The following is a 20,888-nucleotide window of genomic DNA, read 5'->3' as shown; positions in this document are numbered from 1 at the left end:
GAGGCTGTTACTACGATAAACCTTACACATGATTTCAAGTATATAAAACAGGCACTAATTTGTGTTTTGTTTTTTTGCTTTTTTATTACTACACATGCAAGTGTTTTGTAAAGGCTTTCCTTTGATTAATCATCACTTTTATCTCTCCCAACTCTCTTTTTCTGCATAAGTTCTTCAACTAAATTTTTATATCTGTGAGCATTTTTGTTTATTTTTCTGAAACTTTTAATTTTGCATTGGACTAGGAGTGGCTGAGTGTGCATGTGTGTGTGCGCGCGCACACACACACACACACACACACACACAGCTGATTGACCAATAATGTTGTTTCCAGTGAATAGTGAAGCGAGTCAGCCATACATATACATGTATCCCTTCGCCGCCAAACTCCCCTCCCACCCAGGATGCCACATAACATTGAGCGGAGTTCCATGTGCTATGCAATAGGTCTTCTGTTTGTTATCCATTATCAGTACAGCAGTGTGTACATGTCAGTCCCAAATTCCCTAACTGTCCCTTCTCCGTGTCCTTCTCTCAGCAGCCATCAGCTGTTCTCTGAGTCTGTGAGTCTCTTTCTGTTTTGCAAGTTCATTTGTATCGTTTCTTTTTGATTCCAAATATAAGGGGTGTCATATGATGTTTCTCCTCTGTCTGACTCGCTTCACTCAGTGTGACAGTCTCTGGGTCCATCTGTGTTGCTGCGGATGGCATTATTTCATTCTTTTTAATGACTCAGTGATATCCCATTGTATATATGTACCACGTCTTCTTTATCCATTCCCCCATGAGTGTTTTTGAATTTCAAACCCCCACCATTAGAGAGGGACTGATTATCTTCTCATTACAGTATAATTTTCCTGAGGAAGTCCTAAGGAAGCAAAGAATCAGTTAAATCAAGAGTATATATACCCTTTAGACTGGCATTCATACTGGCCAGCCAGGGAAAGCACGGCAGTAAAGTAGTCTGGGGGAGCCGGATGCTTTCTTCAGGGATGACGATACCTTGATCATTGTGGTATGGATCCCAGGCAGAGTCCCAGTGTCTCACTGAGCTGCTTTTACCTTCAGTGTAAATTAGATTAATTTCCATAGCAAATCTTTAACCTTGAACTTTCACGCTCTGCCTTTAAAATGTCACTTGTATAACACATTGAGCTGCAGGACCCTTCCAAACTCACTACCACCACCCCTTCAAACCTCCAAAGGTTTCCCAGATATTATCCTTGTGTTATCTTTCTTTTTCCCACATTATCTTTGCAAGTGACTGTGGCTATCTTTCTTGGTCTCTGTTTTATGTTCCTTTTTGAGAAAGGATTTAAGCATATATGTTCAGGGAAGAGAGAGAGAATGAGTGAATAAGCAAAAATCTGGACAGTAAGTGAGGTTTAAGGCACTTAGGATGTTAAAGTCCCTCCTGCCTGTTCCCATTTCACCTACCCTGTGTGTGGATAGCTTTTGCTTTTATGCAGCATGATATCTGAAATGGTTGCTATTAAACCTGTCAGCCTCAAGTGATCGTTCATTGCATTCAGACAGAAGTCCAATTAAACTAGGGCCACCTACCTCAGTTTTTCCAGAATTTCTGTATAAACTAGAATCTTTGAGAGAGAAAAAATATTTACTATCTTTGCTACAGTATTGTGCCTGTTTTAATAATGTATTTGCATTATTTCTGAATGTTACACAGTTATGTTTTTGAGGTACTGCCCATCAAAGCATCATAAGTAACAATGTTTTCCAATGTGTACATTCTGGCAACTGTTTATAATTTCTTTTTAAAGAAAGTCAGTTAGATTCTTTGAGGTTTTCCGCCTAAAATGCCTATGCAGAAGTTTTTCCATATTATTAAAAACAAACAAAAATATGTCAGCAAACTTTTATCTCAACAGCTCTTATCTTTGTTTGCAGATCTAAAGACAAACCTATGTTTTTCTTACTCTAATTTGATGTTTTCCCCCTAATATTTTCTTAGGTGCAGAGAGAGCTAGCAGCTGTTATTGCTTTGAAAGCAAGGAAGTCTGGTGAGTAGTCTTCCATGGGGCTGGAGGAAGATTCTGATTCTTTGGGAATATTTCACATGTCATGTGGTTGTGAGCAGTTGAATACATCCTGGGAAGATTTGGTCCAGAAAGCATATCTCCATTTGTTTTAAAAACTATTTATTCTGCTGTCAAAATAGCACAGGCATATATACAGTTCTTTCAAATTTCACTGCCTGGCTTTATTTCATGCGTCAAGAAAAAATGAAATTCAAAATTAAAAATGTGTTTGCAGCCCACTGCAAGCATGGGTCTAGGTACCCAGCAAAAGAAAGAAAACCACTTTGCATTACTTGTCATAATGACAGAGGAAAACAGATAATGTAATGGTGGTCTCTGTTTTATATTTCTCATCTCAAAGTGGCTTCTTAAAAAAATAATTGAATTGTCTAATAACATTTCATAGCAAGCGTGTTTCATAGGAACTGATGGTATGGATCCGATTCTTAATACCTTAGGAAGCAATCTGTGCATGTAATAAGTGGAAAGGAAAAGGGAGCTCTCAGCTACATCTTGAGGAGAGAAAGCCATGTTTTGCTGAAATTCAGTATGAAACAGACGCTCAGTGAGGTAGAGAACAGTTGCTTTGAAAAGAAGAGTAGCAGGAGGACCCTCGCTGTTCAGAGGAGGTCGGTGCTGAATGGAATGGCAAACAGAGGGGAGGTGCTTCGTGGAGAACGTTAAACTAGGGTAAGACTTTGCGGGTGAAAGCACTATGACAAAATCAGAGAGTTGCCAAGGTTTGAAGAAATGCCTGGAACAGAGATGTCTTCCGAACAGAAGGCATACATTTTGCATCTTCCTTTTTCTAGTTAAAATGAAAACTTTGCTTTTCTCTCGGTGACTTTTGAGATCAAACGCACCTTGTTGTGTTTGTACTATGTCTTTGTTGATTTGGCTGTTGTAGAGGATGCAGAGACTGGATACTATAAATGTGGTGGAGAAGAAATGCGAGGCACAGCGATCTGGATCCGCAGAGCCCAGGCAGTGGGAATGACATTAGATCGTGGATATTTGTATAGGTGGAGGCCAGGAGGGAGAAGAGACACCAGTATACAGGTTGTAGGAGGGGAATCTTAGAAATAAATTGTGCCAGAGCTGATGTAGTTTCCTACACCCATGAGGAGACAAAATTTACAGTCTGTATGAGTTGGGATGATAGTGCCTTGGAGGATAGATTTATTTTTTAAGTTTTAGAAAAAGTTGGGAAAATAATAAAATACATATACTCTGTCATTGCTGGAGCAAAACAGAGCAAGTAAATAGAGATGGGGCTGGAGAGGAGGTGGTTGCTAATTTACACAGTGTGGGCTGGGCAGGCCTCTTGAGCAAAGACCTGAAGTCACGGAGGGATGAGCCCTGTGGACGTCCAGGCAAGAGCATCAGACAGAGGTCCGCAAAATGTGTGTGGAGAACAGCAAGGAGGTGAAAGTGGCTGGAGCACAGTGAACGAGGCAGAAAGAGGTAGATTTCAGACGTCAGGCTAAGAAGTTTGAACTTGCTGGAGGTGAAGAGAAAGGAGGAAGAGTAAGCAAGACCCACACACGGTGGACTGTGCAGACTCAAAGACTGGCGTGAAGTTGACTGTTATGCCAAGAGGTTAACATCTCTAGTTTCCTGACTTATTTCATCTGTGGAGCTTGGAATGTCAAGACAACATTGGCGACTTCTCAAGGACAGAGTGGAACACAAATATATCAGGGATGGGGACATAAATTCATAGTTTTATTTTGTCAAGTTGCATGAAAACCCCTGTTGGTAATTTGAAACTGTATTGAATTTATAGGTCATTAGATAAATTTGGCACTTTGGAGATAAGCATTTCCATTCTGAATCTAGGATTTCATTCCACTTTTTTCATATCTTCAGTACTGTCTTAAAAATGTCTCCTTAAAGCTTTGTACATTCTTTTTGCTTAATGTATTCTTTGGTGCCTTTGGTTACTGTTATTTTTTGGGCTACTGGTATTTTTAGCGTTTTTTTTTTTTTTTTTAAGTGAAGGTTTCTGTCTTTGTCTTTTATGACACTTTTTCATAAAATAAACTTTACCTTCTAGAGTAGTTTCAATTCACAGAAAAATTGAGCAGAAAGTACACAGTTCCCATATACCCTGTGTCCCCACATGCCCTGCTCCCTTACTGCCATCACCTCAGAGGGGTCTATTTGTTATAAGCAGTAGCCTGTGTTGACACATCATTGTCACCCACTGTGCATAGTTTAAGGCTCACCGTTGGTACTGTCCGTTTTGTGGGTGTGGACTAATGTCTAATAACATGTGTTTATCATTATAGTGGTGGCTCAGAGGTTAAAGCTTCTGCCTCCAATGTGGGAGACCCGGGTTCGATCCCTGGGTCGGGAAGATCCCCTGGAGAAGGAAATGGTAACCCACTCCAGTATTCTTGCCTGGAGAATCCCATGGACGGAGAAGCCTGGTAGGCTACAGTCCACGGGGTCGCATAGAGTCGGACACGACTGAGCGACGGAACGGAACGGATCACTGTAGTATCACACAGGATCATTCACCGCCCTTCTGCTCCACCTGTTTATGCCTCCTGCCCCCATTTCCTGGCAGTCACTTATGTTATTGTCCCCATGGTTTTGCCTTTTCCAGAACGTCACATAGTTGGAATCATAGAGTAGATAGTCTTTTCAGATTGGCTTTGTTCAGTCAGTAATAGGCATTTAAAGTTCATCCATGTCTTCTTCTAATGACTTGATAACTCATTTCTTCCTAGCTCAGAATAATATTCCGTTGTCTGGATGTACCACAGTTTATGTATCTGTTCACCTGCTAAAGGACATCTTGGTTGCTTCCAGGTTTTGGCAGTTATAGGTGTTATAAATGAACCTTCTGTGAACGTCTGTGTGTGTGTTTGTATTTAGTTTTCATATACACAAACACGTACATGGACACATAGTTTTCAGCTACTTTGGGTGAGTAGCAGAGTGTGACTTCTGGATCGTGTGCTAAGAGTATGTGGAGTTTTATAAGAAGCTGCTTCTGGTAACTACCTTCCCGAGTGGGTGTCCTCTTTGCGTTCCCACCAGCAGTGAACACGAGTTCCTGTTGCTCTGTATCTTCTCCAGCATTTGTTGTTTGGTTGTTTTAGTTTGCGTTTTCCTGATGGCATGTGATCTGGAATATCTTGTCATGTGCTTACTTGTTATCTTTTTATCTTCTTTGATGAGGTGTCTGTTAAAGTCTTTGGTCCGTTTTTCAGTCAGCTTGCTTGTTTTCTTGTTGAGTCTTAGGAGTTCTGTATGTATTTTTGATGATTGTCCTTTTCAGATATATTTTGATGATTGTCCTTTTTCGGATATATTTTGATGATTGTCCTTTTTCGGATATATTTTGCAGGTGTTTTCTCCATCTCTGGCTTGTATTCTCATTCTGTTCATATTGTCTTTGAAGGAGCAGAGATTTTTAATTTTAATAAAGTCAAACTTATCTTTCTTCTCTTTTGGATCCTGCCTTTGGCGTTATAGCTAAAAAGTCATATCACACACAAGATCGTCTAGGTTTTCTTCTGTTACATCCTAGAAATTTTATAGTTTTGGGTTACATTTAAGTCTGTGATCCATTTTGAGTTCATTTTTATGAAGAGTGTTAGGTCTGCATTTAGGTTCTTTTATCTGTGTGTGTGTATGTCTAGTTGTTCCAGCAGCATTTGTTGAAAACACTATCCCTTTTCCATTTTATTACCTTCTCTCCTTTGCCAAAGGTCATTTAACTATATCTGTGTGGGTTGATGTCTGGGTTCTCTGTTCTCTTCCATTGACCTACTTGCCAGTGCTTTCGCCAGTACCACACCGTTTGGATTACTGTAACTTTACAGTAAGTGTGGGGAGGGTACTGTCAGTCTTCCAGCTTTTTCTCCTTCAACATTGTTCTGGCTATTCTGGGTCTTTTCCCTCTCCATATATACTTGTAAAAGTTTGTTGATCCACAACTGTTATCTTTTCTAATTGTTTATTTTTCCTGTATAAGAACTCTTGTTTATGTGCCTGTCAAAAGTGTTGAACTTAAATGAATTCTAATAGCTAATTTTAAAATTACCTTGGGTTTTCTTTATAGGCAAATATAGTGTCTATCAATTATGACTATTTTATCTCTTATCTTACCAACCCAAGTAACTCCCCTTTTTTCCCCTCATGCTATTTCATTAGCTAGGGTCCTGTGATATATAAATTGAATAATAAAAAGGATAGTTGGCATTCTTACATTGTCCCTGACAAAATTAAATAATAAGTTTTCTGACTAGAATAATAGGGTAAGCAAAGAAGATCATTTTTAGAGAAAAACAGACTTTTCTATGCCACATTCCCCAAACCACAGCAAATTTGGGAAACAGTCTAGGAGCAAAAATAACCAACAAGATGATATTGCAATATTCAAAGAATCCTAGTATGGACTTCAGAAGATACCCACCTGATTCGTTGCTGCTTGATTTGGCAATGAGAGTAGATGAAAAAATAATAGCTGCAAAGTATGAGAACCTAACTTATAAGTATTGCTTTTATTCCTAATCAGATTCTAACTGAGCACCTACTCTAGGGCATCGACGGTACAGTGGTGAGCAAGGACAAATACGGCTCCCTGCTATTTTAAAATCACAATGTTTATTTCATAGATAAATAAACGTGAGTAAGTCAATGACTGTCTGAAAAAAGATAATATATTACTATGTAGTTGCTGCTGCTGCTAAGTCACTTCAGTCGTGTCCGACTCTGTGTGACCCCATAGACGGAAGCCCACCAGGCTCCCCCGTCCCTGGGATTCTCCAGGCAAGAACACTGGAGCGGGCTGCCATTTCCTTCTCCAGTGTGTGCAAGTGAAAGTGAAGTCGTGTCCAACCCTTAGTGACCCCACGGACTGCAGCCTACCAGGCTCCTCCATCCATGGGATTTTCTAGGCAGGAGTACTGGAGTGGCTTGCCATTGCCTTCTTTATCACCTCCTATGTAGTTAGGAGGTGATAAAATGAAGAACTATTAAACACAGCCTTAATTAAACAGAATTTTAGCTGCAGAATGGTGCTTTCTGTATGCTCATTAAAAAAAAAAAACTTTTTATTTTTTTTAAGGTAGAATAAAAAGAAACTGGTATACTTCTAATTAAAAAAAGTATTGAAATAATAGTTGGCACATCTGGGGCTTGACAAAAGGAATTGATTACCTTAATATCTGTCTTGAAGTAGAACTGTTAATTAGGGCTCAGGTGGTCATGCCAGATTTATGTCTCTCTGTGAAGGGTTGTTAAAACAAGAATTAGTATAAAGAAAGAGTTTTTGCTTTCAGCTCTCCGGTACAAACAGAAATAAAAGTAATTGTCAATTGATAGATTATATAGATGATTCAAGGATCTAGCTTTGTAAAAAATCTATTTTGTTGTAATTTTCTAAGAAGTCATTAGGATGTGCCACAGTTTCCTCCTCTAAATGCTGACCTTACTGAATATGAATGGCATTTTAAGGCTTCACTCAGATATCCTTGCACTTGTTTCTTTTTTGTTGAATTGCTAATTCTACTGCTAATTGTTAGACAGAGTCTTAGGAGACATTTTCTTCCCCATTTCAAGGGAATCCACAACCAAAGCATGTTTAGCTCTCAGTATCTTTAGATTAGATGATATTTGTGCCATGGTGGGCTTTTATTTCTGGAAAGCCAGAAATCTCATATTCGTAAACCTCTTTGGCAGTTTTTATATTTCACTCTCTCTCCTAGTCCATACCTAGTTAAATGTTTTAAAACTAAGTATCGAGGATATTAATGTTTGGAAAACACAGAAGAGGTTCTAGACTCTGTTTGTACCATTAAATGTCTTTGTGACTTTGGTAAAGGGATTCCTATTTGTACTGTATCATGAGGGGGTGGGTATAGAATGTAGGAACCTTTGTGATTCCTTCCAGTTCCAGTATTTAATTATAATAGTGAGTATTTTCATTAATTTCTTTCATTATCCTTAATGGAGTCACAACCTTGGGAATGTTTTATTCAGGACTCTTAGGGACAAGTGAGAGAAAAATAAACTGAAAACCACAAGGGGACTTTATCGGCTCATGGTATCTGTGGAGCTAATCAGTCTCAGCAGGAGAGAACCTCTTTCCTAGTAAGGCCCACAGAAGTCTCAGTGGGGACTTTGCTGGAAGGATGGAATGCCCATCTCTGGAGCAGTGGAAGCTTGGATGGAGGGCAAGGTACAGAGGTTAAGTCACACGAACTGAGGCTGGGGCAGGTGTGGCTCCCCAGAGAAAACCAGCAGAAGAGGGATGGCTACTGGGGATGTGCTCACCAAAGGAGGAATTACTTGTTTTGTCTGAATCTCGTGATTCAGAGGATTTAGAGGGAAATGTCGTGCCTGAGAGTACACAGGTTAAGAAGGCTGCAGCCAATGCAAACCCAAGCTTTCCAACATCCAGTCTCTAGTTTTCCTAGCTACGCTGTGTCCCCTCCCTTGTTGTTATGGGGAGTAAAGATTTGGTTTATAGAAAGGCATTCACATTTTCTACTTTTGTTTCTGGAAATGGAAAAGAATCGAGTGAAAACATATTTTTCAAGCAGTGAATAGCAGCAATTTTCCCCCTCTTTTTCAAATAAATTAGCCAGGGATTCAGGTTAGCGTGTTATTTTTGTACCAAGATTTTTTTTATTTCTTTGGGACGTTAAATGTTTTATATATAACATAAAATTGTATAAAATGGCTTTACCTACTGTGTTTAGTTTTAGCTTTTAGAAACATTATTTTTAATAGGCCAGAAAGGATAAGAAGGAAGCCTGAGTTTTACATTCATATTAAATTGTTTCTCCTAGCCTCAGAAATCCTCTTGTTTGTTCAATCATCTTTGATTCCTATGCTCAAGCTTAAATAGGCATTTGAATGGGTATGTGATTTCTCCAGCCTGGTTATTACTATTTGCTGTACACTGAACTGCATGTTTGTAAAACATTCAACAAGTGACTGCGGGATCTGGTAATCTGGGTGAACCCATCAGACAAGTTGAGGGCCTTTTATTATCTGGATAAATTCCTAGCTTTGAAGATCTACTGCTGGTAACAGTCACCAATAACTCGTTATAAGAACTTAAGCAGTTTTAAGACCCTTTGTTAGATTGGCAGGGAGTCAGTGTTGACAGGAAGCTCTGCAGAGAGGTTTGAGGTCTGACACAATTGAAGGGACATGTTCTCCTTCAGGGCAGAAGCTTCCCATAGAGAAGACATCCCCATCTCTTTGTCATGAGAAATGAAATAGATGGACTGATTATTTTCAACAGTAGAGAAAGATTTCTCCCTTCTGCACATTTAGAAAAAGAAAAATAACCATTAAGCCAATAGAATTGCTTCTACTTTTATGGTCCTCTGACTTTTTACTTTTTATTTTAATGTAGCACAGTGTTTGACTTTATTCTCTCATGAACACATTGCTCATAAAGGAGAATGCACAGTAAAATGGGATTTTAGAGTGGATGGTAATAATAAAATTAAGGACCAACAAAGACAGACTTAACGTGCTGGTACAATTATTGCTATCTCAAACCCCTTTCTGGTTTCCTGTGATTAACTTGCTATTGAAAAAATTTAAATGCTTTTGAAAGTATTAATAAAAGCTGTAGTAATCCTGTCTTGAATAGTTTTTTCCATCTAATCTCTGAGTGCTCTAATAATGAATGTTCAAGCTAGAAAATACTAGTTTATAACGACAGAGGTCTATTGGCTGTATTTTAAGCAGTTGAGATATCATGTTTTATGTTTAGTGATATTTTCAACCCCTTAAGAATGTAAAGTCTTCCCCAACCTGTCCTCACAGGGTGCGCCTTCTCCTCTCGGAACTGACGTCTCCACGTGGTTTGTGTTGTGGCCTCTTCTCCTTTGCCGCCTCCTGGATGCTGAGCTGGCAGGGCCGCGGCTCGCGTTCGTGGTCAGCACAGACCCACACCAATTGTCTTGTTAGCCCCACTAACAAATGTGCTATTTAGCATTTGTCATCCAAGAGGAAAGAAGCAGCATGTGTTTTCCCCCAAAATAATCAACACAACATTCTGGTCTTCCTGATTGATTGAGGATCTAGGATGTTTTCCTGAGAAGAGAGCGCTTTGCCTAACACCATGCTGATTGTTGAAGTTTGGAAAAATCTCCCCCTTCTCGGTGCTATAATAACTCCTTGTTCTAACATTTCCAGAAGCCCTTCTGCCAGCTGACGGATTTTGTACATTCACATCCCGTCTCCACCAGTGCATTTTCTTACGAAACAGTGATCAATTCAGTGGTTGACAAGTTGTATCTTTCTTTTTTATTTAATGGCATGGGACCGTAATAAGAGTCTTCAAACAGTCATTGTCAATGCAATGCAAAGTTAAAACTTACTTGAAAATGTAAAAATCTTCCTATCAAGAAAATAATAGCATCAATAAAACCCAGGAACAATTGAAAATGCATGAGGCAGATGCTTTGTAAATTTTTTCTAACTCTCCCACTGGGATACGAAGAAAATTGCCTTTAAAAAAAGAATCCCATGACACTGTCTTTTGTAATTAGAGCTATTAAGTCAGAATGATAAATAACCATTCAGTGACATACCATAAAAGAAAATAGCCCTTTGCCCTATTTTCTCCTGAATAGCAAGGTATCTGAGAGCAACCAGCATGGAAGTTGGGCTCTTTTTAACCCTGAGGGTTACTTAGAATTTAGGAAATTAGAAAGAAAGGCAGGATGATTTTCTTTTTCCTCCTTCTACATGGTCGTGTCCACTAAGAGAGTAAATGGAGGAGGTGAAGAATGGTAATAGCCCCAGCAGAGTGTACGCGAGAGTGCAAGGTTTAGATGCCTTTGTTTTAAAAATGCACTGCAGGAACTCTTCAGCCAAGGAAGGTAAAGTTTATAAGGCTCAGTAGACAAAGGTATTTATCACTCTAAACGCGGGAGCTTGTTCTTGTTTAGGGAACCAGATACCGGAAGGGAGAACTGAGCACTGATGCTCTTTGGTCTCATGTGGTCCAGGACAATGATTTTACGCCATTCAGATTCTTACCTGTTATTGCCTGTGTCTTATAAACGTGGCCAAACCTTGGGAAACAGTTTCCTGCGGTCTGGAGCAGAGAGTTGGGTGGAAGGTGGGACAGAGACATAAAACGGAGACTCCACAGTTTTCTGTTTGAGCATGGAAAACTGGCTGCCAGCACTGCAGCTCCTGGGAACGTGTTTTCTTTGAGCAAACTAGATGAGTGTAATGAGTGTACCCTGTGCATAAATTCAATATTCGTTCTACACACAAGGTCAAATGAAAGTTAATGACCATTTGCACACCAGAGATCTGAAACCCACATTTTATTTCTTTCTCATAATGACTAAAAAGGATAGCAATTTATATTTAAATTGATTTAAATTTCAAAGCATAAACACAGAGGTCTCCCTGGTACCCTTTTTTCACCAGTGAAACTTCCTGGTAGGACTCAACTTTCATAAAAAATTCAGTCCCATCTCATGCAGGCTCTCCAGTGTGGACGTTTTTTTGTTTTCTGTGGAGCAGCCCTGTTCCCACCCTGCTGGGTTAGCGACACCAAATTAGAGCCCAGTAATGCAATCAGAACCACTTTCTTTAATGATTTAGGTTTTGCATTTGTTGAGTTAATTAGCTGATTGAGGCAACTAATGGGTGTCTTTAATACACTGTTGATGGGGTGGCTTCTCTAGAGCCTGCCAGCTCCTTTGTTCTTGGTCTTCTGGGGTTTGGGAGCTGCTTCCCAGAAGAACATATGATATATGCCACCCTGAGTCTGGAGGCCAGCCCGGAAGGCTAGTATGCTAATTACCAAGTGCCCCAGAAGGACGAGCATCCACTTAAAACCCTGTATCTGACTAATTCTGTGTGCTTGAATGAAGTTTTACGTGGAAGGGGTGGAGGTGCATGGGTAAGGGGGTGGGGAGTATGACCTGTGATCCATTTTTACAGTTAAAAATGCTATGATTACTTCTCTGTATACACCCAAGCTACAAGATAAAAGCAGTTGGTAGGTGTTTTAAAATATTAGAATAGTTAAGGAAATATTACAAGATCAAGATGATGGGTTAATTAAATAGGAAGGTATATTAATGGCTAAAATGGTGTCTTATGAACTGAAATATTCCTTAAGTAGAGGAATCCTTGTTGTATGCTGTTTTTACAAAGTTATGAAATTCTGTGGTCTGGTGAACAAAATCTGGCAGTCTTGGGCATGTAGTCAGAAAATCTGGGCTGTGTTCACTCTGGCAAGTCACTGGCTCCCCTCAGGCTCAGGTTCTTTTTTTTTTTTTTTTTTTAATAAAAGGAAGAGGCTGGGCTTGGTTGATGCTGGAGGGCCATGCTGAGTCTGCAGGTCATGCCCCCAGTGCCAAGTATTAGGTGGTATTAGTTGCTGTCTGTTTAGACAGAATGTAAGAATAATAACTGCTGATAACATAGTATCTTTTCCAAACATTTTTTCATTTTTTGACCTTTTCCTTAGTGAAGATCTACAGACGGGCTCCTCCCCCACCTTTTTCAGGGAACATTTTCTGCTATCATTTGTATTGACAAGTAAGCACACTCGAGGGAAATCTTTGTCTTGGCCACATGACCCAGCTATTGTCCATCATTCGTCACATTAAAAGTCTAATTGTATAAACAGCCATGAAAATGGAGCTGTTCTCAGTAAAACTGAAAATGACATGGGCACAGTATGTGTAAATATAAGTTAAATAATGTGCCATAGTATGTAATGCAAAGTACACAATTTGATTCAACTGAATTATACTAGAAAAAGTGAGCAAGTTATGATAAAAGTGAAATTTATGTCACATACTGTTCTACTTAATGTGACACATAAATGCTTAACATTTGACAATTTCTTAATCAGACATTGTCTTTGTAAGTGGCTAGACAAATTGTGGTTCTAGCCACTTGCAATTTTCAGGTAGTTATAAAAAATATTGCATTTTAATACTGCAGTAATATCCGTTTTTGGAATGAGATTGATGATACCAATTTTGGAGACAGTGAAGGCTTATATTTACAACTTCAGCAATACATTTTGACATGTCTTTTTTGTTGGAGATGAGGAAACAGATGGATAGGTGTTTGTTTTTTTTAATAATTTTAGGTTTCCTTCTGAATGGTTGCATCAGAATTCCTACTTAACTAAATAAAATTTTTATTTTCTAAAGTTCCTCAAGTTTAGTTGGACAACTGCCCAACTTTACAATGTTTCTTGACCTGAGTGGAAATTTTGTCATGTGAATGGTAACAGAATTAAAAGCTCTCATGGCATTGGCAGTAAAGCCTTTGTAAATGAGGAGAAGTACTACCAAGCTTTATTTAGTGGGCAGACTCAGGAATAAGCAAATATTCCTACTGAAGTTTCTATACTAAACTTACCAGGAAGACCTTTGGGTGAGGGAGGGAGGGGCCGCTAGTTTAAAGAGGAAGTGAATTTAACCTTGGCTTTAAGTGAGTGCACATGATCCACCGCCATATCCTGATAAATTGTGGGCAGGACCCCAAGTTGACAGGACTAAAGGGATTGTCTGGTTCTCCTTTTGCCAAAAGGGGGCTAACTTCTCTGTGTTGAAAATGCAGATACAGAATAGAAACAAAGCATTTGCTTTAAGGCCTATTAAAATTAATGGAGAAAGTTTATATCTTATCGTATTATTGTTTTCTGGTAGAAAAAGGACTGTGAGAAATTTGAGATTGAGGTTATCTTTATACCATTAGAAACAGATGGAAGCTTTTAGAAATGGTGCCCATTTTTCTTCCAGTCTAGCTGAAATTGAAGACCATGACAGATACAACTGCCATCTTGGTTCTGCTGTTTCTATTTTCTTCGTTTTGATTTTTAGTTTTGTTTTCATATGTTTAAAAGGCCCATTTCCATATCCTAGTTCTGAAGGTAGAGCGAGGTAAAGATTCTTTTCTTCTGCCTGAGGGAGGCCTTATAGAGCAAAAACAAATTTATCAAATAGTAGTAAAACAAATTTCCACCTTCAGGTGGGGGGAATTAGCAGGGATTAGAGGTCATCTATGGAGAAGGCACTGGCGACCCTCTCCAGTACTCTTGCCTGGAAAATCCCGTGGACAGAGGAGCCGGGTAGGCTGCAGTCCATGGGGTCGCTAAGAGTCGGACACGACTGAAGCGACTTCACTTTCACTTTTCACTTTCATGCATTGGAGAAGGAAATGGCAACCCACTCCAGTGTTCTTGCCTGGAGAATCCCAGGGACGGAGGAGCCTGGTGGGCTGCCGTCTCTGGGGTCGCAGAGAGACAGACACGACTGAAGTGACTTAGCAGCAGCAGCAGAGGTCATCCATAGGCCCTGGCAGGAAACCTCTCTTGCTACAGTGGAGGAGGGTAAGGGTGTTGTCCCAGCAGGCTGCTGGCCCTAGGGAATGTCTGTCCACCTTGTCTGGTCAGGGGAGGAGCAGATTTCATCCTCTGCTCTCGTGGTGTTAGAGCAGCACCTAGGCTGCAGGCTTGGTCACTGGACACCTTGGACCCTTCAGTCATCTCAGAGTCATCCCTGAAACTAATTACTGGTGTGGAATTCAGGCTTATCGTTTGTACCCGAATCCAAGTTATTGAAGCTGCTTCATTTTGCTAGTAACATTAGGCCTACTTAAGTCAACTTATTTCAGGGTTAATCTTGTAATCAAGTGGACAGTTTCATCAAAAGATTACATTTCTGTGAGTGGTCCAGGTCCTTCCAAGGGAATTTTCCTGGGGCCTGCTTTAGTGCAGTTTTTCATTACCTTCATATTTCAAGAAGAAAGACAGACGAATAAAATAGCCTGTAGTTTCTATCAATTGTATATGAAAAATCAAAATACATATACTTTTATTTGAAGGAAAGATGGCTGGCTCATGTCTTCAGCATGGATGTGGAAGGTAGTCTGGCTATCAGCCAGTGCTACTGCTATATCAAAACTTTTTTCTTTCCACATGTATCTTGGCTAGGTTTTCTTATCTCGTGATCTTATGAGATTATTTTAGTTTACGAACCATTAAGCACTTATCCTAATACTCAAAAATGGCAACAGGTTGTCAGAATTATTCACTGTGGTGAAATGTAGACGGGAAATGCTCTCTTCTTCATTTTCAACAACTGTGCTGCATGATCTTAGCTACTGCCAGTGAGCTTCTAGATTTTACCTGTTTCTGATTCAAACTTTCTTTGTGGTAAGCGATCTGTTCAGGATGTTGGTCCTGCCTGAGTCTAGTTTAAATCTCCCTTCTTGGGCCACTTAGTTTCTGGCATGAGAGGGTCCTGTGGAGGCGTGGGCTCCTCTGGTCTCTGAAGCAGTGCCCCTGCCAGTGCTATAGGCTTGGTGGATCTGCAGGGGGGATTTGCTTGCTGTGGTATCTGCAGTGGCAGTTAGGGGCCTATGGCAGCTGGCTTGGTGTCTGGACCTTCCTTAGGCCTCTGACCCCATAGTGCCTCTTCCCTGCTACAGGCTCCAGCCAGCACCTGCATGAGGGCAATTCCACTGCTGGCCCCTCTTTCCAGGCCACGGAGGTACTTCTGAGTCCTTTCAGACTTCCCAGTCAGGGAAGGAAGAGCAGTTCAGAAAAGTAAGCCCTACCGCTTGTCTGCTCCAAGCCTTACGGTGCTCACAGATGATCCCCTGTGAGTGTGCTGGCCCCGAGTGGGGCTGGGGTAGGGTTCAAGGCCGTCTCCCACCGTGTAGGTGTGCTCACCAGCACTCCCATCCTCAGTGTCCCTCAGTCATCCACCCACCCCAGCCTCAGAGCCAAGCCCACCAGGGAGCCCAGGCCCACTGCTCTGACCTGTTTCTGCTTCCTCCTTCTGCCGCCCCAGCCCATGATCCACTTGTAGCAACACAGGGATGGGCTTGACCTTTCCTCACCCATTACTTCCTGGCTGTCTCCTTGTGGGGGACAGACCTGTGGCTTAGCCATCCCAGGAGAGCAAGCTCTGCAATCTAAGACTTTTAGAGTGGGTTCTTGGTGTGCAAAGGAGAGTGACATTCTTTACTGTGTTTGCCCTTTCAAGCCTGTTGTCTTGCTGCAAAATTCTTTGGGTGTCACGATACAAATATGATTGGCTTCATCTTTATGTTCCTTATCTTCTGCTCTACCTCATCAGGCTGTATGAGGGTCTGATTAGGGAGACGATTCCATCCGGAGATGAAAATGGAAAAGAAAAAAGCACGTTACATGCTTTGTAGCTTAATTACCCTTGATTAAGCACTTGACTTCCATCCTTTTTTCTACACACCTACCCTGTGGGGTTGTGGTTCTGATCATCCCCTTCTGCAGATAATGAAGTTTAAGATTGGTGAGTTGATGTGACTTGACAAAGGTCATAAACTAGAAATAGTATAGAAGTGATGCCATATTTTCTCCCATATGTGTAATAAAAGGACATTTAAAAAAATTCAATGGGATAGAGTTCATTGAAGGTTAAGGAAAGTGTTCAGATATTTCCGAGCCTCCTCTTGGCCTGTCTGCTCCCTCCCAACCCCACAGTGACTGAGTGATTGACCCATTTTGTGTCTTTGCTTGTATCAATATTTACAAACACAAGGACTTTGCGGGGATTCTTGATGGTTCCTCTGCCTGTTTTAGAATTTCACTGTAATGTCAAGGGAAGATTCAGCAGTATAACTCCTGACAATTCAGGAACAATGACAACAGAAAAATAGCATCATGTGAGAAGTATTTTAATGTAAATAAACATTATTTTTGGAATGTAGACTCCTTGCCTACTATAAAACCTTAGTTAACAAGACTCTCTAGGTAGATCTGACCTGTTATGTTTTCTGGTTTACAGTCCTTGAGGCAAAATTTCATAGCTGTGAAAAGCAATTTAAGAGACTTAGGTTCAGTTCTGGCTTACCCTTACTGTGAAGTAATGGCTCCCAGACATTTGTTTTCTTATTCTGTGAAATGGAGCTAAAGGCATTTGCCTCTGAGACTTCTGGAGGTAGGAGAGAATTAGATAGCATAAAGCATGAAGCTGGAATGTAGTTAGGCTTAGAAATAATTTTCTCTCTTTTTCTCTTGTTTTTGACTGCACCTTGCAGCACATGGGAACTTAGTTCCCCAACCGGGAATCAAACCCGTGCTGCCTGCAGTGAAAGTGCGGAGTCTTAACCTCTGGACCACCAGGGAAGTCCCAGATATCATTTTGTTTTACTCCCTGAGATAAATATTTAAAAACGTTATAATTCTTGGGTGAAACTATACAGAGTAGTGGGGTCTTTTAAAATGAATGAACGTCTTAAGGTGTCTGAGCATCATTGCTGCTCAAATCTTTTGTCACAGGATTAGCCTGAACCTGTCCTGTCACCAGAACACAATTCTTGCAAAGTGTTTAAAAATGAAAGCCCTTCTATCTTCCAAGAAAAATGGTGGAGAAAAATGTTGCTAAGTTTAACTCAACTGTTTTTCATTGAGGTTTTATTTCAGTTGGATTGTATTTAATCCATCTTTGCATTAAAAGGAAACTTGTTTATTTTTAGTACATTTCTTCACAAGAAGGACAACCGAACAGGCTGCTGTGCTCAGGTACTGATGAATTCTTTATTACTCTCACCAATGGAGAAAATATTTATTCTCTAATTAAAGGATACACTTTGCTCTGGTGACATTACCATTTTTCTCTGTTGAGTAACTTTTCCACTGGCTGGACATTAATGTATTAAATGTGACTCCAAAGAAAACACCTAATAGGTAAAAACCTGTTAAGAAGTGGAGGAAAGAGAGGGTCGAGTCCACTACAAGGCAAAGGCAAAAGAGTTGAAATGGAATCCTCTCTGCCTGGGGGCAGGGATAAATCACCATCAGTCACGAGACAGGGAAACAGCCAGAGTCCATCTCTCGGTGGCTTGAGCTGTCTCCAGGCAATTGTGCGGAGTGTGGAGTATCTGATGAAGGAAATGGCAAGGTTTTCACCTGCCTCTGGTTTAAGCCTCCGCACCGTAGATTTATTATGTTATCCGAGTGCTGTGAATTCCCACTTATCAGCACACCAGTAGTCAGATGTTGGTAAAAGTGAAACATTAGTACTGAGCTCCTTGTGTACTGTTGTGTTCTGTAAGTGGCACGAGGCAGGAGTCTTCCGGGATGGCAGCGTGACAGGACCAGGCTGGCAATCTGGAAGTGGAGCAGTTGAGTGGAGAGTGGATGGAGGGAGGGGCTGGCTCGGAGGCTGTGCAGTAGTGGCAGAAACCTGAGCGGTGGCGTGGCCATGATCTCTGACAGTGGCAGGGAGCAAGAGGGACAGAAGCGTTTCAGAGGTAGAAGTGGCAGGATCTACTGAGAGATGGATATGAGGGCTGAGGAGAAAGAACATGAAGGCTCCTGGTGGTGATCCGAACTAAAGTGCAGACCCCAGGAGGAGGGAGAGGCCTGTGAGACATACTGTGTGTGCTGCGTGCAATTTCAGGCCTCCCCGTCCTCCCATTGTATTAAATTGATGCTCTTTCTTGAGGGCAGAGGTAATGTGCGCCACATGCCGTAGCAGCTTGTACGGAGCAGACATGTGATGGTCTGTGAAATGAGCATCCTCAGCAAGTAACCGGAGATGTGGGCCTGGCACTCAGGGAAGAGGGCAGAGATGGAGACACAGATTTGGGAATAACCCGCATAATGGGGAAAGTTGAAACCGTAGGAACAGATAATATCACTGAGGAGAGAGGAAAGAGAGCCTGCAGGAAACTTGTATTTTTTTAGAGGGTTTCAACCTGATAAGGACCCAGAAAAGAGAGTTTTAAACAGTCTCAAGTTCAGCTGACAGGCTGAATAGATTGGACCAGAGAGAGTGGTTGTTGGTCAGCTTTCAAAGAAAAGGTTGAATGGCACTGGAGGGATCAGATTATAATACTGTGGCATGGTGGGATTGTAAATTGGTGCAGCTACTATGGAAACAGTATGGAGACTCCTCAAAAAAAGTTGAAAATAGAACTATTGGGTGATCCAGCAATTCCACCTCTGTGGATATATCCAAAAGAAGTGAAAACACTAACTTGAAAAGGTATCTGCACTCCCATTTCATAGCAGCATTATTTACATCAGCCACGACACGGAAGCAGCCTAAGTGTCCAGTGAGGGATGAATGGATATAGAAAAACCAAACTCATAGGAAAAGAGAGAAGATCTGTGGTTTCCAGAGGCACAGAGCGGGGGAAGGGGGCGATGGAGGAGGGTGGTCAGAAGAGACAAACTTCCTGTTATAAGACAAATGAGTACCTGGGGTATAATGTGCAGCACAGCGACTTTAGCTGGCACTGCTCTATGGGACACAGAGAGTAAATCCTAGGAATATCCATCACAGTGAAATTTTTTCCCTTTTTTCTTTTTTTATCATTATGTCTGTAAGAGAAGATGGATGTTAGTTGAACTGACTGTAGTAATCACTTCTGTACATATTAAACTTATACAGTGATGTATGCCAATTATTATTCAATAAAACGAAAATAGAATACATAAAACTTCAAAGAGTTAAAAGAATATTAAAAATACTACATGACATGACCCAGTGGTGAATGCTGACCACTATTTTTTTCAAATTTCCCTACTAAAAACACATATAGTGATGCGGTAAGGCTTGTAACTGCTTTTCCCCTTACTTTTTAAAGATTAGAAAAGATCTGAGCATTTGGGAGCACTTGTGGATATATGTTGATAACATGGCCTTCACTGCTGGCTCAGATAGTAAACAATCTGCCTGCAATCCGGGAGACCTTGGTTCAATCCCTGGGTCGAGAAGATCCCCTGGAGAAGGGAATGGCAGCCCACTCCAGTATTGTTATCTGGGACATCCCATGGACAGAGGAGCCTAGCAGGTGACAGCTCATGGGTTCGCAAAGAGTTGGACAGGACTGGGTGACTAAATGAATATGCTGTCAGCATGTCTTGCTGGTAGCTCATTTCCATGCCTTCTCACAGGGCTGCTCTCCTTGTTGGGTGTGGATAGAGTCTTGTTGAGGGGGCTCCTAAGATAAATACTACGACCTTTCTCCAGGAAACGGCACCAAAAACATAGCTGGTTATTTGGATAATGAGAAACGGGGTTCTGCCTCCCGTGGCTGGGAATACCTTCTGTGTTTTCCTAACATGTTTATGTCCACAGCCCGCAGCACACACGGAGGAGCCTGACCAGGCACACATCTAATTCCAGGTGTGCGAGAAATACTTAACTTTACTAGTTGCAGTACATTTTGACTTTTAATTCTTTTCCTGTTCTTTCCACTGTATTCTGTTCTATTTCATTAAAAAAGAAATGGAAAGAAGTCCTGGTCGGGATCCACATGAATGGATTTGCAGTTTGACCAGCTGTTACTGCTCTATCCTTGACTGAGGGTGACTTGAACTGCCACAGATGCAACATTTTATACAGGAGGATTGTATCAAATGAGAATGTTTTTACCTGCCCAACTTTGTAGGTTTTACGAACATCAGATGAGACCCTTTATGAAAGAGCTTTCCCTCTGTAAAAGTACTGCACAGGTGAATGGTGACATTTTTGCCAAAACTTTAATTCTTGGCAAAGTACTCAATGAATTACTTTTCTTAACTCTATTTGCTGATTTCTCACATTGAAACAGTAAATTTCTGTCTGTAATATGATTTTTGGTTGATTTGTAAATTAAAAAAAACATAGTCTGGTTGATTTTTAAAGAGCTCTCTCAACTATAGTCACTTAGTACATTACAGTCATTGAATTTAATGACCTGTTGGTTTGGCTTTGACTTTTACAACATTGATCAGGAATTAAGTAAATGTCATTCTGAAAGAGCATCAGTCCCCTTTGTGTTTAAATAACAGTTTTAACAGAGTTATTAGGAGAGTTTTCTTAGCAACCATCCCAGTTAAGTCAT

The 20,888-nt window shown here is 40.8% G+C and overlaps 1 protein-coding gene across 2 annotated transcripts in view; it reads left to right on the top strand.

The window, feature by feature from the left end:
* RAPGEF5 (Rap guanine nucleotide exchange factor 5) overlaps nt 1-20,888 on the top strand; it is a 244,339-nt gene that overhangs the window by 97,566 nt on the left and 125,885 nt on the right. For both annotated transcript variants that reach the window (XM_055420567.2, XM_055420566.2), the window contains exon 7: nt 1,973-2,021. In XM_055420567.2, the coding sequence (XP_055276542.1) occupies nt 1,973-2,021 (49 nt within the window). The remainder of the gene's footprint in view (nt 1-1,972; nt 2,022-20,888) is intronic.

The sequence above is a fragment of the Moschus berezovskii genome, chromosome 3 (genome assembly GCF_049115385.1).
Source record: "Moschus berezovskii isolate FMDL1 chromosome 3, NW_MosBer_1.0, whole genome shotgun sequence".
Classification (NCBI taxonomy): Eukaryota; Metazoa; Chordata; class Mammalia; order Artiodactyla; family Moschidae; genus Moschus; species Moschus berezovskii.
Note: the sequence above shows the minus strand (reverse complement) of the source record. Positions and strands in the feature narration are given on the sequence as shown.